General features: G+C 41.2%; 1 protein-coding gene across 1 annotated transcript in view; it reads left to right on the top strand.

Moving 5' to 3' along the window:
- The first annotated feature begins 674 nt into the window (after positions 1 to 674).
- Positions 675 to 14,354, top strand: part of cdcp1b (CUB domain containing protein 1b) — a 29,923-nt gene continuing 16,243 nt past the window's right edge. Inside the window, exons 1-2 of the mRNA XM_046327480.1 lie at positions 675 to 688; positions 808 to 882. Coding sequence (XP_046183436.1) covers positions 813 to 882 — 70 coding nt within the window. The 5' untranslated portion in view covers positions 675 to 688; positions 808 to 812. The remainder of the gene's footprint in view (positions 689 to 807; positions 883 to 14,354) is intronic.

The following is a 14,354-nucleotide window of genomic DNA, read 5'->3' as shown; positions in this document are numbered from 1 at the left end:
CAGCGCGCACCACCTACCCATTTCGCATCGGCTACACTCACCCATCTTTTGACCTCCTCCTTTTCCGCAGCAACCAATGATCCGGGTCACGGCACCAATGTAACAGTATAGACTTTACGCCCATCCCCTCGCCCCAACCTGGGCACGAACCAGAAACGCTCTGCACAAGTCAACAGTCACCCTTGAAGCATCGTTACCCATCGCTCCACAAAAGCCACAGAGCAAGGGGAATCACTACTTCAAGGTCTAAGAGCGAGTGACGTCACCGATTGAAACGGTACCAGCGCGCACCACCGCTAACTAGCTAGCCATTTCGCATCGGCTACACTAACATGCTAAATAGTTGCAAAGTAGCTAAATGTAGTAAGTAACAAGTTAGTTACAAAGTTGCTAATTAGCTAAAATGCTAATGTTGTCCGTGTTGAGTTTCAAACTAGCAACTTTTGGGTTACACATGACCAACCACCTTCCTTAAATGATGGCCTTTATTAACTTTCTGTCTTATGTAACCATAGCAAACATAACATACTAATTTGAGTGGCCCGGATTTTCGTTTACTATGTTACGTTTTGTCCAAGAGACCAGCCTGTCAACGGCTAAATTCTTCCGTCAAGTTTCGACAGACCAATTTACGTTAGCCTACACGTCGCCCTGAGTGAAACAGGTAATGTAAATCAGGAAGCTACTGGTTGGTCACCGCCATTAAAAATATTTTAACCTGGGATTTAAAAAAGGCAAATATCGTGGTTTTGGTAACAACATTTATCCAGAAATATTTAAAGGCACATCTTTTTGTCGTTTTATCAGGGGACATGCGGCTCACTACAATTTGCGCTGGAGTGCTCCTGGGAATTGTGATTTTGTTACGCCTCAACCTGTCAGGTGAGAGAACATTCAAAACAACCTTTCAAACAAAGCAAGCAGACGTTAACAATAAGTTATAAATCATATACTGAGTGTGGCCTTTACATATTCTCAATTTTGCAGAATATGATGTTGTCGATAAACGTAAGAATTGTATTCTACTTCAGTGTTACAAGTTTATAGTTTTGTATATTTGCGAGCATTTAAAAAAAAAACATTAAATAGTTTCACAATCATGTAACGTTAATCTGTAACAGCGTTCTGCATATTCTTGATCCACTGCAATTGGAAATAGTTTCCAAATGGGTATGACATTTTGCCCACATGACATTTTAACGTTAGACAGGTAGGACAGACTGAAAAGTGAAAAGCTGAAAACGACGTCTTTATACGGAAGTTAATTTCAATAGAACACACAAGGTTGAATTTAAACTGCATTTAGGCACAATTTGTACTAAAATAGTCAGACACCTTTCTCCAATTTGTGTCAGATATATCATGTTGATTGAGTTGACACTGTGAAATGAGCGGCCTAACACATAACATGCAAGAAACATACCTTGCTACAGTTTCCACACCAGATAATGTGATGTGAATAACCAAAGGTTTGTGCTGTCCATTAATGGACGTTACATGTTCGCCTATACAAAACGGCATTATAGATTTTTCAACTAGCCTGGGATTGGCGATACTCTCTTTGTTCTCAATTCTGGAAATCTTATAAATTAGTGATGGGGGGATTGATACAGTTACATATCGGTATATTATTTTGGATGATATATAGTTTTGTTTTATTTTAACTATCGCAAAATAATTGTTGTGATAGTTGATTGTACCTGCACCAAAACACCAGTATTTTTAATTCATAGCTTCTTCTATATCTACTTTTTAAAATAGGGAGCCAATTTGTTTTCAGCACTTTTCTTCCCATAACTGATCAAAACTCGTCCTCTCATGGCTCTCTTGTCCCTCTGCAGCAGACATATGGTGAGCAATATGTTTGAAACATGAAATCCCAATAAAATCACAGTATCGAATCACAGTACATATAGAATCGTGAGAATCGTTTATACATATTGTATTGGCACCTAAATATCATGATAATATTGAATCGTGAAGTCCATGGCATTTCCCAGATGTGTAAAATATGTATGTATGTATGTGTGTCTATGTGTGTGTGTGTGTGTGTGTGTGTGTGTGTGTGTATTTATTGTATTGCTTTATTTCACCTTTATTTAACCAGGTAGGCCAGTTGAGAACAAGTTCTCATTTACAACGGCGACCTGGCAAAGATGAAGCAAAGCAGTGCGACAAAAACAACAACAGAGTTACACATAAACAAACATATAGTCAATAACACAATAGAAAAATCTATGTACAGTGTGTGCAAATGTAGAAGATTAGAGAGGTAAGGCAATAAAATAGGCCATAGAGGTAAAATAATTACAATTTAGCAGTAACACTGGAGTGATAGATGTGCAAATGATGATGTGCAAGTAGAGATACTGGGGTGCAAAAGAGCAAGAAGATAAATAACAATATGGGGATGAGGTAGTTGGGTGTGTACAGGTACAGTGATCGGTAAGCTTCTCTGACAGCTGATGCTTAAAGCTAGTGAGGGAGATATGAGTCTCCAGCTTCAGTGATTTTTGCAATTCGTTCCAGTCATTGGCAGCAGAGAACTGGAAGGAAAGGCGGCCAAAGAAAGTCTTGGCTTTGGGGATGACCAGTGATGTATACATGCTGGAGCGTGTGCTATGGGTGGGTGTTGCTATGGTGACTAGGGAGCTGAAAAGGCGGGGCTTTACCTAAAAAAGACTTATAGATGACCTGGAGCCAGTGGAGTTTGGCGACAAATATGTAACGAGGGCCAGCCAACGAGAGCATACTGGTCGCAGGGGTGGGTAGTACATGGGGCTTTGGTGACAAAACAGATGTCACTGTGATAGACTGCATCCAATTTGCTGAGTAGAGTGTTGGAGGCTATTTTGTAAATGACATCACCGAAGTCAAGGATAGGTAGAATGGTCAGTTTTACGAGTGTATGTTTGACAGCATGTCAAGGAGGCTTTGTTGTGGAAAAGGAAGCCGATTGGAGATGGTTAATGTGAGTCTGGAAGGAGAGTTTACAGTCTAACCAGACACCTAGGTATTTGTAGTTGTCCACATATTCTAAGTCAGAGCCATCCATATAAACAAAAGGATGTAGAATAATTTGATATTGAGGGGACCTAAAGATAAAGGGTAAAAGATATAGCAGACAGGCCAGGGTTATACTGAGCTGAGGTTAGGTTGTTGCTACAGTTTTTACGCCAGATAATGTGATATAATCAAAGCTTGTTGGTGTCTGTTAGTGGACGTTACAGGTTTTCCCTTTACAGACTGCCACCATAGATTCTTCAACTAAGTCGGTATTGGCGATACTCTCTTCGTTCTTGATTCTGGAAACACCAGAGAAAATACATGTTTTGCACCACGTGAGGAGTCCTCGCCATCTTAGCTGCTGCACATCTAGCATTTCCTAGAATCTTTACCTGAACTAGTCATTTATATGTTTATTATATTTATTTTACCTTTATTTAACCAGGCAAGTCAGTTAAGAGGCGGCAGGGTAGCCTAGTGGTTAGAGCATTGGACTAGTAACTGAAAGGTTGCAAGTTCAAATCCCCGAGCTGACAAGATACAAAATCTGTCGTTCTGCCCCTGAACAGGCAGTTAACCCATTGTTCCTAGGCCATCATTGAAAATAAGAATTTGTTCTTAACTTACTTGCCTAGTAAAATAAAGGTACAATTTTTTTAAAGAACAAATTCTTATTTTCAATGACGGCCTAGGAACAATGGGTTAACTGCCTGTTTGGGGGCAGAACGACAGATTAAGTAGAAGTAGATAACAAAGATTGAAACAAAGATCTACACACATGTAAGAGGCATATCTCACTTGATACAGAACATGGATTTACTGTTTACTACTATTTACTATCTTGTTCCTGACACACCTCTTATTTACATTCATGTTCTCACAGTCTGAGGTCATTGTGAGCTGAGCCTCCACAGGACATATGGGTGATTCCTCACGAAACTACGAGAAAAAAAGCTGTCATCAAGGCAATGAGTCGCTACTTTGAAGAATCTCAAATAGAAAATATATATTTGTTAACTTTTCGGGTTTTTACTTGATTTCATATGCGTTATTTCATAGTTTTGATGTCTTCCGTATTATTCTACAATGTAGAAAATAGTAGAAAATAAAGAAAAACCCTGGAATGAGTAGGTGTGTCAACTTCTGGTACTGTATACAGTGCATTTGGAAAGTATACTTTCAGAAAAAAGTATGTGGACACTGCTTGTCGAACGTCTTATTCCAAAATCATGGGCATTAATATGGAGTTGGTCCCCGTTTTGCTGCTATAACAGCCTCCACTCTTCTGGGAAGGCTTTCCACTAGATGTTGGAACATTGCTGTGGGAACTTGCTTCCATTCAGCCACTAGAGCATTAGTGAGGTCGAGCACTGGTGTTCGGCGATAGGCCTGGCATGCAGTCGGCATTCCAATTCATCCCCAAGGTCTTTAATGGGGTTGAGGTCAGGGCTCTGTGCAGGTCAGTCAAGTTCTTCCACACCGATTTCGACAAACTATTTTTGGATGGACCTTGCTTTGTGCCCAGGTGCATTTTTCATGCTGAAACAAGAAAGGCCTTCCCCAAACTGTTGCCACAAAGTTGGAAGCACAGAATCGTCTTGAATGTCATTGAATGCTGTTGCATTAAGATTTCCCTTCACTGGAACTAAGGGGCCTAGTCCGAACCATAAAAAACAGCCCCAGAACATTATTCTTCCTCCACCAAAGTTTACAGTTGGCACTATTACATCCGGGCAGGTAGCATTCTCCTGGCATCCGTCAAACCCAGAGTCTTCTGTCAGACTGCCACATGGTGAATCGGCCTCACGGCCTTCGTCAGAGCTTTTGTGAGTTAAAAAAAAAATTACCACCCTTATGTAGACCTAGCTCCACCCACATCCGCTCCACAAATCGAAAGGGTTTGGAGGCAAAGGAAAAACAAGTAAGTGCTACCAAATATAACAATATGCATTTCCTAATTATTCTAATAAAGTATGTACATAAAATGTATTAAACATGTCTGTAAAACCACAATGAGGACATCGACCTAAAAACTCACAAAAGCTCTGACGAAGGCCGCGAGGACAATATGTAAAGCTTATTAAAGATCAGTGATTCTATCAAGAGCAGTGTGCGTGCGGGTTCCTTTTTTCTCATCTCATCTGACTGTTCATGATAAAAACATTTTTTATTACTCCTACATTTTAAGTCTTGCCCCGCTCCGTCCTTGACTTTTTCTAAATAAGTTTATATAACACACTGCCGTTGTTAGAATCTTAATGTCACAAACAGAACTGGAGTTTTAACCAGTTTTAGGAGGGCATGTCATTTTTTAAAAGGGGTTTTCCCCGTTGCCCCTCGTTCTCCCAAAAGTAGGGCCTGCTCCGCTCCTTCAGAAAGTTGAGAGTGCAGTGCCCATCTGATAGTGACCCTGATAATTGCCTCTCAACTGAACCTAAACTATACCGAAACTACACTGCACAAAAATATAAATATATACATATGTCCCCATTACCAGTAAAACATCATCAAAACCTATTTCTTTCACTTACTTGCTATGCTGTTTCGTTGTTCAGTCGTTTCATTCTCAACCAGAATTTCATCATATATGTCAAGCTGTAAAGTTTCAGCTCTGTCTGTCCATGGCCTCTTCTGTTGTTGGACCTCTTCCTCGGTGCGCACTGTCACTCTGTCCGTTTCCATCTTGTCCATCTGTGTCTGTAACATTTCACGTAAACCCTGTTTGTCTGCAACGAAGCACGGTGGCGACCACAGTAAAGAGCCTCAGAGAGAATGACACGAATCGCTTGTTCACAATCTCTAGTAGAGTACTTTTGCTGGTAGAGTTTTAATGCCATGACAGAGGGTATCACATCTGCTGCAGACACAGTTGATGAGCTTATTTCTTCAGTCAGTTGTTTGAATGCTAGTGTGTTTATGTTTCCAAGTTTCAAACATGTTCTCAACTGCCATTGAAATGTCCGCAGCGGTATGAGGACCAGCACATTCTGAGGAAAGCCTCACAATACGGCTTTCCTCAGTACGAAATCCTCATCCACCCACTGTGCTGTCAGACTTCACATGCGCAAGGAGCTGACATCGCTGGTCCAAATGTCAGCCGTGAAGCTAATAGCAGTGACGCCCATAGCAAGTATCTCATGGATGTGCGTTTCAACAATGCTGTGTAACTCCGATAGGGCAACATCTGATAAATCACCTGCTTGGTAGTGTGTACCGGGGCTCGAGGTGCTGAACCAGTTGGGGAAAGCCAACATCATCAACGACAGAGAACGATTGATTGTCAAGGGCATTGAATTCCATTATCTTGGTGTTAATGGATTTCTGTTAGAGGAATTCTAAATTCCTATATGTTTTGTAGCCAAAACCAAATTCACACTCTATCTATTTCATAATAAGTTGTAAGTTTATAATTTTTGCATGAAATAGATAGAGACCAGTCTTAAAAATCAGGTAACAGCATTTAATTCAAGCGAGTACTGACCCAAAATACAAATAACATTACATTTTAAAGAGAGAACATAAAATGACGTCATCAGTTTCTCACACTCTCTCCGATCCACACAATAGCGCAGTGTCTTCAGGTCTGAAGATTGTCTTCTACTCCCCTCGTAAAACAAACATTCCAATCTGTCTAAAATATATACTCTTCTCTACTAATGGATCATTAAACAAACATTTTTATCTGTCTAAAGAGATATGCCATCCCTCTCCCTTAAACCCGCAAGGTACAGACAAATAATTCATTTGACTTACATTTTCAGTCCTAGTTTAACCAAGAACCCATACATTTCATACCATAACATAATAGTATTAAAATAAATGGTTCTAATTTAAATGTATACATAATTAATCATTTCAACTATAATTTCCTCCAACAATTTCACCTTTGAGTTGTCTCGCTGAAATGTTCTTACTCTTTCAAATGACTGCTCGACTTGAACTTGTTTAGTTGTTGGAAGCGCTTAGTTTTTTCTGCCTTTGTTCTAAGTAGGGGCTGAACGTCTGTGGGTGATGCACTTTCAAATTAGTAATTAGGTTTGTGGTATTGAAAGATTTCACTTTCTCCCCTTGGGAAATATTGCAGCACAAATGTTGCATTTGGCCTTTTTGTTATCTTCCTTGAAACATCAAAATAGATCCACACAGCAGACATTGGACTAGGTTAGGGATGCTGTGTTTTTCGTGGCGTCATTACGTCATCTACCTATGTTATATGCGGGGTCTTTGTCCTGTTGGAAGGTGATCCTTCGCCACAGTCTGAGGTCCTGAGCACTCTGGAGCAGGTTTTCATCAAGGATTTCTCTGTACTTTGCTCCATTCATCTTTCTATCGACGCTGACGAGTAAAATAAAAATAAAATGCAAATTAATTACTTAAAAATCATACAAAGTGATTTTCAGGATTTTTATTTTAGATTCCGTCTCTCACAGTTGAAGTGTACCTATGATAAAAATTACAGACCTCTACATGCTTTGTAAGTAGGAAAACCTGCAAAATTGTCAGTGTATCAAATACTTGTTCTCCCCACTGTACATATGAGATGAGTAATGTAGGGTATGTAAACATTATATAAAGTAGCATTGTTTAAAGTGGCTAGTGATATATTTTATATCGATTACCATCAGTTCACATTATTAATGTGGCTGGAGTTGAGTCAGTATGTTGGCAGTAGCCACTCAATGTTAGTGGCAGTCTGATGGCCTTGAGATAGAAGCTGTTTTTCAGTCTCTCGGTCCCTGCTTTGATGTACCTGTACTGACCTCGCCTTCTAGATGATAGCGGGGTGAATAGGCAGTGGCTCGGGTGGTTGTTGTCCTTGATGATCTTTATGGCCTTCCTGTGACATCGGGTGGTGTATGTGTCCTGGAGGGCAGGTAGTTTTCCCCCGGTGATGCGTTGTGCAGACCTCACTACCCTCTGGAGAGCCTTACGGTTGTGGGCGGAGCAGTTGCCGTACCAGGCGGTGATACAGCCCGACAGGATGCTCTCGATTGTGCATCTGTAGACGTTTGTGAGTGCTTTTGGTGACAAGCTGAATTTCTTCAGCCTCCTGAGGTTGAAGAGGCGCTGCTGCGCCTTCAACGCTGTCTGTGTGGTTGGACCAATTAATTTAGTCCGTGATGTATACGCCGAGGAACATAACTTTCTACCCTCTCCACTACTGTCCCATCGATGTGGATAGGGGGGTGTTTCCTCTGCTGTTTCCTGAAGTCCACAATCATCTCCTTTGTTTTGTTGACGTTGAGTGTGAGGTTATTTTCCTGATACCACACTCCGAGGGCCCTCACCTCCTCCCTGTAGGCTGTCTCGCCGTTGTTGGTAATCAAGTCTACCACTGTAGTGTCATCTGCAAACTTGATGATGGAGTTGGAGGCGTGCATGGCCACGCAGTCGTGGGTGAACAGGGAGTACAGGAGAGGGCTCAAAACGCACCCTTGTGGGGCCCCAGTGTTGAGGATCAGCGTTTAAATGGATCAACGTTTGAATGTTTTACTCATGTCGGCTGCAGTGAAGGAGAGTCCGCAGGTTTTGGTTACGGGCCGTGTCAGTGGCACTGAATTGTCGGGCAAAAAAGTTATTTAGTCTGTCTGGGAGAAAGACATCCTGGTCCGCGACGGGGCTGGTTTTCTTTTTGTAATCCATGATTGACTGTAGACCCTGCCACATACCTCTTGTGTCTGAGCCGTTGAATTGCGACTCTACTTTGTCTCTATACTGACGCTTAGCTTATTTGATTGCCTTGCGGAGGGAATAGCTACACTGTTTGTATTCGGTCAAGTTTCCGGTCACCTTGCCCTGGTTAAAAGCAGTGGTTCGTGCTTTCAGTTTCCCGCGAATGCTGCCATCAATCCACGGTTTCTGGTCTGGGAATGTTTTAATCCTTGCTATGGGAATGACATCATTAATGCACTTTCTAATGAACTCGCTCACCGAATCAGCGTATGTTGTTGTTGGAAGAAATGCAGAACATATCCCAATCCACGTGATCGAAGCAGTCTTGAAGTGTGGAATCCGATTGGTCGGACCAGCATTGAACAGACCTGAGCGCGGGAGCTTCTTGTTTTAGTTTCTGTCTGTAGGCAGGGATCAACAAAATGGAGTCATGGTCAGCTTTTCCAAAAGGAGGGTGGGGGAGGGCCTTATATGCGTCGCGGAAGTTAGAATTGCAATGATCCAGGGTTTTACCAGCCCTGGTTGCGCAATCGATATGCTGATACAATTTAGGGAGTCTTGTTTTCAGATTAGCCTTGTTAAAATCCCCAGCTACAATGAATGCAGCCTCAGGATATGTGTTTTCCAGTTTGCAAAGAGTCAAATAAAGTTTGTTCAGGGCCATCGATGTGTCTGCTTGGGGGGGGGAATATATACGGCTGTGATTATAATCGAAGAGAATTCCCTTGGTAGATAATGCGGTCGACATTTTGATTGTGAGGAATTCTAAGTCAGGTGAACAGAAGGACTTGAGTTCCTGTATGTTGCTTTGATCACACCACGTCTCCTTAATCATAAGACATACCCCCCCCCCCCCGCCCCTGGGGGGCATACCCCCCCCATGTGTAAATATTTGTATGAACATAAGATTCAACAACTGAGACAAACTGAACATGTTCCACAGACATGTGACTAACATAAATGGAATAATGTGTCCCTGAACAAAGGGGATGGCGAAATCAAAAGTAACAGTCAGTATCTGGTGTGGCTACCAGCTGCATTAAGTATGCAGTGCATCTTCTCCTCATGGACTGCACCAGATTTGCCATTGCAGAACACTGACATTCCTGTCTTCCAGGAAATCACACACAGAATGAGCAGTATGGCTGGTGGCATTGTCATGCTGGAGGGTCATGTCAGGATGAGCCTGCAGGAAGGGTACTACATGAGAGAGGAGGATGTCTTCCCTGCAATGCACAGAGTTGAGATTGCCTGCAATGACAACAAGCTCAGTCCGATGATGCTGTGACACACCGCCCCAGACCATGACGGACCCTCCACCTCCAAATCGATCCTGCTCCAGAGTACAGGCCTCGGTGTAACGCTCATTCCTTCGGCGATAAACACGAATCCGACCGAGACAATACCGCAACACTCATTAGTGAAGAGCACTTTTTGACAGTCCTGTCTGGTCCAGCAAAGGTGGGTTTGTGCCCAAAGGCAACGTTGTTACCGGTGATGTCTGGTGAGGACCTGCCTTACGGGATGGCAACAACAACAGCCGAAGTTACACCAGGAACACACAATCCCTCCATCAGTGCTCAGACGGTCTGCAATAGGCTGAGAGAGGCTGGACTGAGGACCTGTCGGCATCAGGCCTACAAGCCCTCAGTCCAGCCTATTGCGGACAGTCTGAGCACTGATGGAGGGATTGTGTGTTCCTGGTGTAACTTGGGCAGTTGTTGTTGCCATCTCCCGTACATGTCCTGCAGGTGTGATGTTTGGCTATACCAATCCTGTGCAGGTGTTGTTACACGTTGTCTGCCACTGTGAGGATGATCAGCTGTCCGCCCTGTCTCTCTGTAGCGCTGTCTTAGGGGTCTCACAGTACGGACATTGCAATTTATTGCCGTGGCCACATATGCAGTCCTCATGCCTCCTTGCAGGTTGCCTAAGGCACGTTCACGCTGGGACCCTGGGCATCTTTCTTTTGGTGTTTTTCAGAGTCAGTAGAAAGGCCTCTTTATAGTGTCCTAAGTTTTCATAACTGTGCCCTTAATTGCCTACCGTCTGTAAACGGTTAGTGTCTTAACGAGCATTCCACAGGTGCATGTTCATTAATTGTTTATGGATCATTGAACAAGCATGGGAAACAGTGTTTACATTCTGTGAAGTTATTTGGATTATTTATAAATTATCTTTGAAAAACAGGGTCCTGAAAAAGGGACGTTTCTTTTTTTTGCTGAGTGTATGTGTGTATGTGTGTATGTATGTACAGTTGTAGTCGGAGGTTTACATACACCTTAGACAAATACATTTAAACAACATTTTTCACAATTCCTGACATTTAATCCAAATAACAATTCCCTGCCTTAGGTCAGTTAGGATCCCCACTTTATTTTAAGAATGTGAAATGTCAGAATAATAGTAGAGAGAATGACTTATTTCTTTCTTTACATTCTCAGTGCGTCAGATGTTTACATACACTCAATTAGTATTTGGTAGCATTGCCTTTAAATTGTTTAACTTGGGCCAAACATTTTGGGTAGCCTTTTCCAAGCTTCCCACAATAAGTTCGGTGAATGTTGACCCATTCCTCCTGACAGAGCTGGTGTAACTGAGTCAGGTTTGTAGACCTCCCTGCTCGCACATGCTTTTTCAGTTCTGCCCACAACTTTTCTATAGAATTGAGGTTAGGGCTTTTGTGATGACCACTTCAATACTTTTACTTTTATTTATTAAGCCATTTTGCCATAACTTTGGAAGTATGCTTGGTGCCTCTTTGCTTGACATTATGGGAAAATCAAATTAAATCAGCCATGACCTCAGAAAAAAATTGGTAGACCTCCACAAGCTATGTTCATACTTGGGAGCAATTTCCAAACGCCTGACGGTACCACGTTCATCTGTACAAACAATAGTACGCAAGTATAAACACCATGGGACCACGCAACCGCCATACCCCTCAGGAAGGAGATGCATTCTGTCTCCTAGAGATGAACGTACTTTGGTGTGAAAAGTGAAAATCAATCCCAGAACAACCGCAAAGGACCTTGTGAAGATGCTGGAAGAAACTGGTACAAAAGTGTCTATATCCACAGTAAAACGAGTCCTATATCGACAACCTGAAAGGCTGTGCTCAGCAAGGTAGATCCCACTGCTCCAAAACCACCATTAAAAAAGCCAGACTACAGTTTGCAACTGCACATGGGGACAAAGATCATACTTTTAGAGAAATGTCCTCTGGTCTGATGAAACAAAAATAGAACTGTTTGACCATAATGACCATCGTTATGTTTGGAGGAAAACGGAGGATGCTTGCAAGCTGAAGAACACCATCCCAACCGTGAAGCACGGAGGTGGCAGCATCATGTTGTGCGGGTGCCTTGCAGCTTCCGACTTAAACTGTACGTTTGTGTTAGCTGCATGTGTGACACAACTCCACCAGTCCTATTTATGATATCATTTACAGAGATTATACCTTTTTTAATCATTTTATCAACATTTTTTATCAATTTAGTATATTTGAGTTTAACCACAATTTTTTGTGTTATTTGTTCTGTCTTTTCAGGTAGATTAAATTGAAATTGCAACCAACTTTCTAAGGCGTGTTTAAAAAATAATGATATTTTGGAGATTATTGTGAGCCATTGTAATCTGTATAAAGGGGAAAAGACCATTCTTGAACATTGGGTGAGACATTCTTACTATTTTACGAGAGAACCATTTCTGATTTAAGTATAACTTTTGTATGGCTGATGCCTTTTGTGAGAGGTCTAATTCTTTTAATATTTAATCATTTCTGCCCTCTGAGTTCATATTCATTATATAAATAGGCCCATTTCATTTTTTCTGGCTTGCCATTCCAAACAAAATGTATTCTTTTTTTGTTCATATAATTTAAAAAGTAGGTCACTAGGTGTAGGCAAAACCATAAGCAAAATAGGTCAACTGTGATATGACTAAAGAGTTAACCAGGGTGGTTTTTACACAAATAGACAGACTGGTATTTTCCTTCCCATGGTAGCAAGATCGTATCTATTTTTGTTAACTTTATAATAACATGTATTGGAGTGAGAATTTCTTTATTTCGGGATATGTATACCGAGTATGTCCACATCCCCATCAAACCATTTTATTGGTCACCTACACTGTAATGTAAAAGTTGAATTTTTTTTGTGATCCAATATAGTACACTATCAAAATTTGGTTTTATTCCAGAGAGGTTAGAAAATGTATGTAGATCCTCTGAGACTGGAGGGATTCTTTGTGGTTTTAAAATAACATAAATCATCAGCCTACAATGACACCTATGTTTTTAAGCCATGGATCCCGTAATATTATTGTTGGGTCTAATTTTAACAGCTAACATTTCCTTGGCAATGATAGATAGATATGCCAATAGTGGACAACCTTGTTTTACTCCTCTTGACAGTTATCTGTACATGTATACCACTTGGATCCTGTTTCAGGAGTAATGAAATCAGACCTTCTTCTTGCGTGTTTGATAATCTACCATTTATATAGGAGTGATTAAAACATGCTAATAATGGTCTTCTGAGTATATCAAAAAAGTTTATATACTTTAATTGGTATGAAATCCAGCCCTCTGTTTACTTGTATCATTGGACAGCCTGCAAATCACCAGCAGGGGGTGACCATTTTGAATCAATTTTCACATTCACTCTGTTGTTGGCCTCGGCTTCCAGGCCTGTGTTCAGTATGAAAAAATGTAGTGTAACGTTCAATTAAACCAAAATGGTGCTGTAGTGAATGACCTGGGTGGGTTTGGGTTGTGGGTTCAAAATGCATCGCTGCCCTTTAAATAAATATACCACTCATTTTTGTCGAGCAACACCCTGGCACACCCACAGACCTGAGCAAACATATCTCAAAGTCGGTTTTTAAGGGACGTACGTTTTGGGGTAACGTGATGTTCAGTACAAACCATTCCACAATGTAGCAAGTTAATTGAACCCCATGTCTCGCTCACCGTGTTCTCTAGAGCCTGGGGAAGGTACAGTGAGGGGGAAAAAAGTATTTGATCCCCTGCTGACTTTGTACGTTTGCCCACTGACAAAGAAATTATCAGTTTAATTTTAATGGTAGGTTTATTTGAACAGTGAGAGACATAATAATAACAACAACAAAAATCCAGAAAAACGCATGTCAATGTTATAAGTTTATTTGCATTTTAATGAGGGAAATAAGTATTTGACCCCTCTCAATCAGAAAGATTTATGGTGTCTTTTATACAGGTAACGAGCTGAGATTAGGAGCACACTCTTAAAGGGAGTGCTCCTAATCTCAGTTTGTTACCTGTATAAAAGACACGTGTCCACAGAAGCAACAACTACAAGAAACGTCTGACCTCTGTGATTGCAACGGTTTTGCCACCAAGTACTAAGTCATGTTTTGCAGAGGGGTCAAATACCTATTTCCCTCATTAAAATGCAAATCAATTTCTAACAATTTTGACATGCATTTTTCTGGATTAGTTTGTTTGTTATTCTGTTGATTGATGTATTATATTAAGTTAGTATCTAGCAAAATCATGTCAAATATATGTCAACAACCCTTCCCCCAAAGGACCCTTTTTTTTAGATGAAATGTCATAAAAATCCCCCCCAAATTCTAGTTTTGTGAGGAATCACCCTTTGGCAACACTTTTTACCATACTGTGTGATGTGAATTCT

This window comes from Oncorhynchus gorbuscha, linkage group LG24 (assembly GCF_021184085.1).
Source record: "Oncorhynchus gorbuscha isolate QuinsamMale2020 ecotype Even-year linkage group LG24, OgorEven_v1.0, whole genome shotgun sequence".
NCBI lineage: Eukaryota > Metazoa > Chordata > Actinopteri > Salmoniformes > Salmonidae > Oncorhynchus > Oncorhynchus gorbuscha.
Note: the sequence above shows the minus strand (reverse complement) of the source record. Positions and strands in the feature narration are given on the sequence as shown.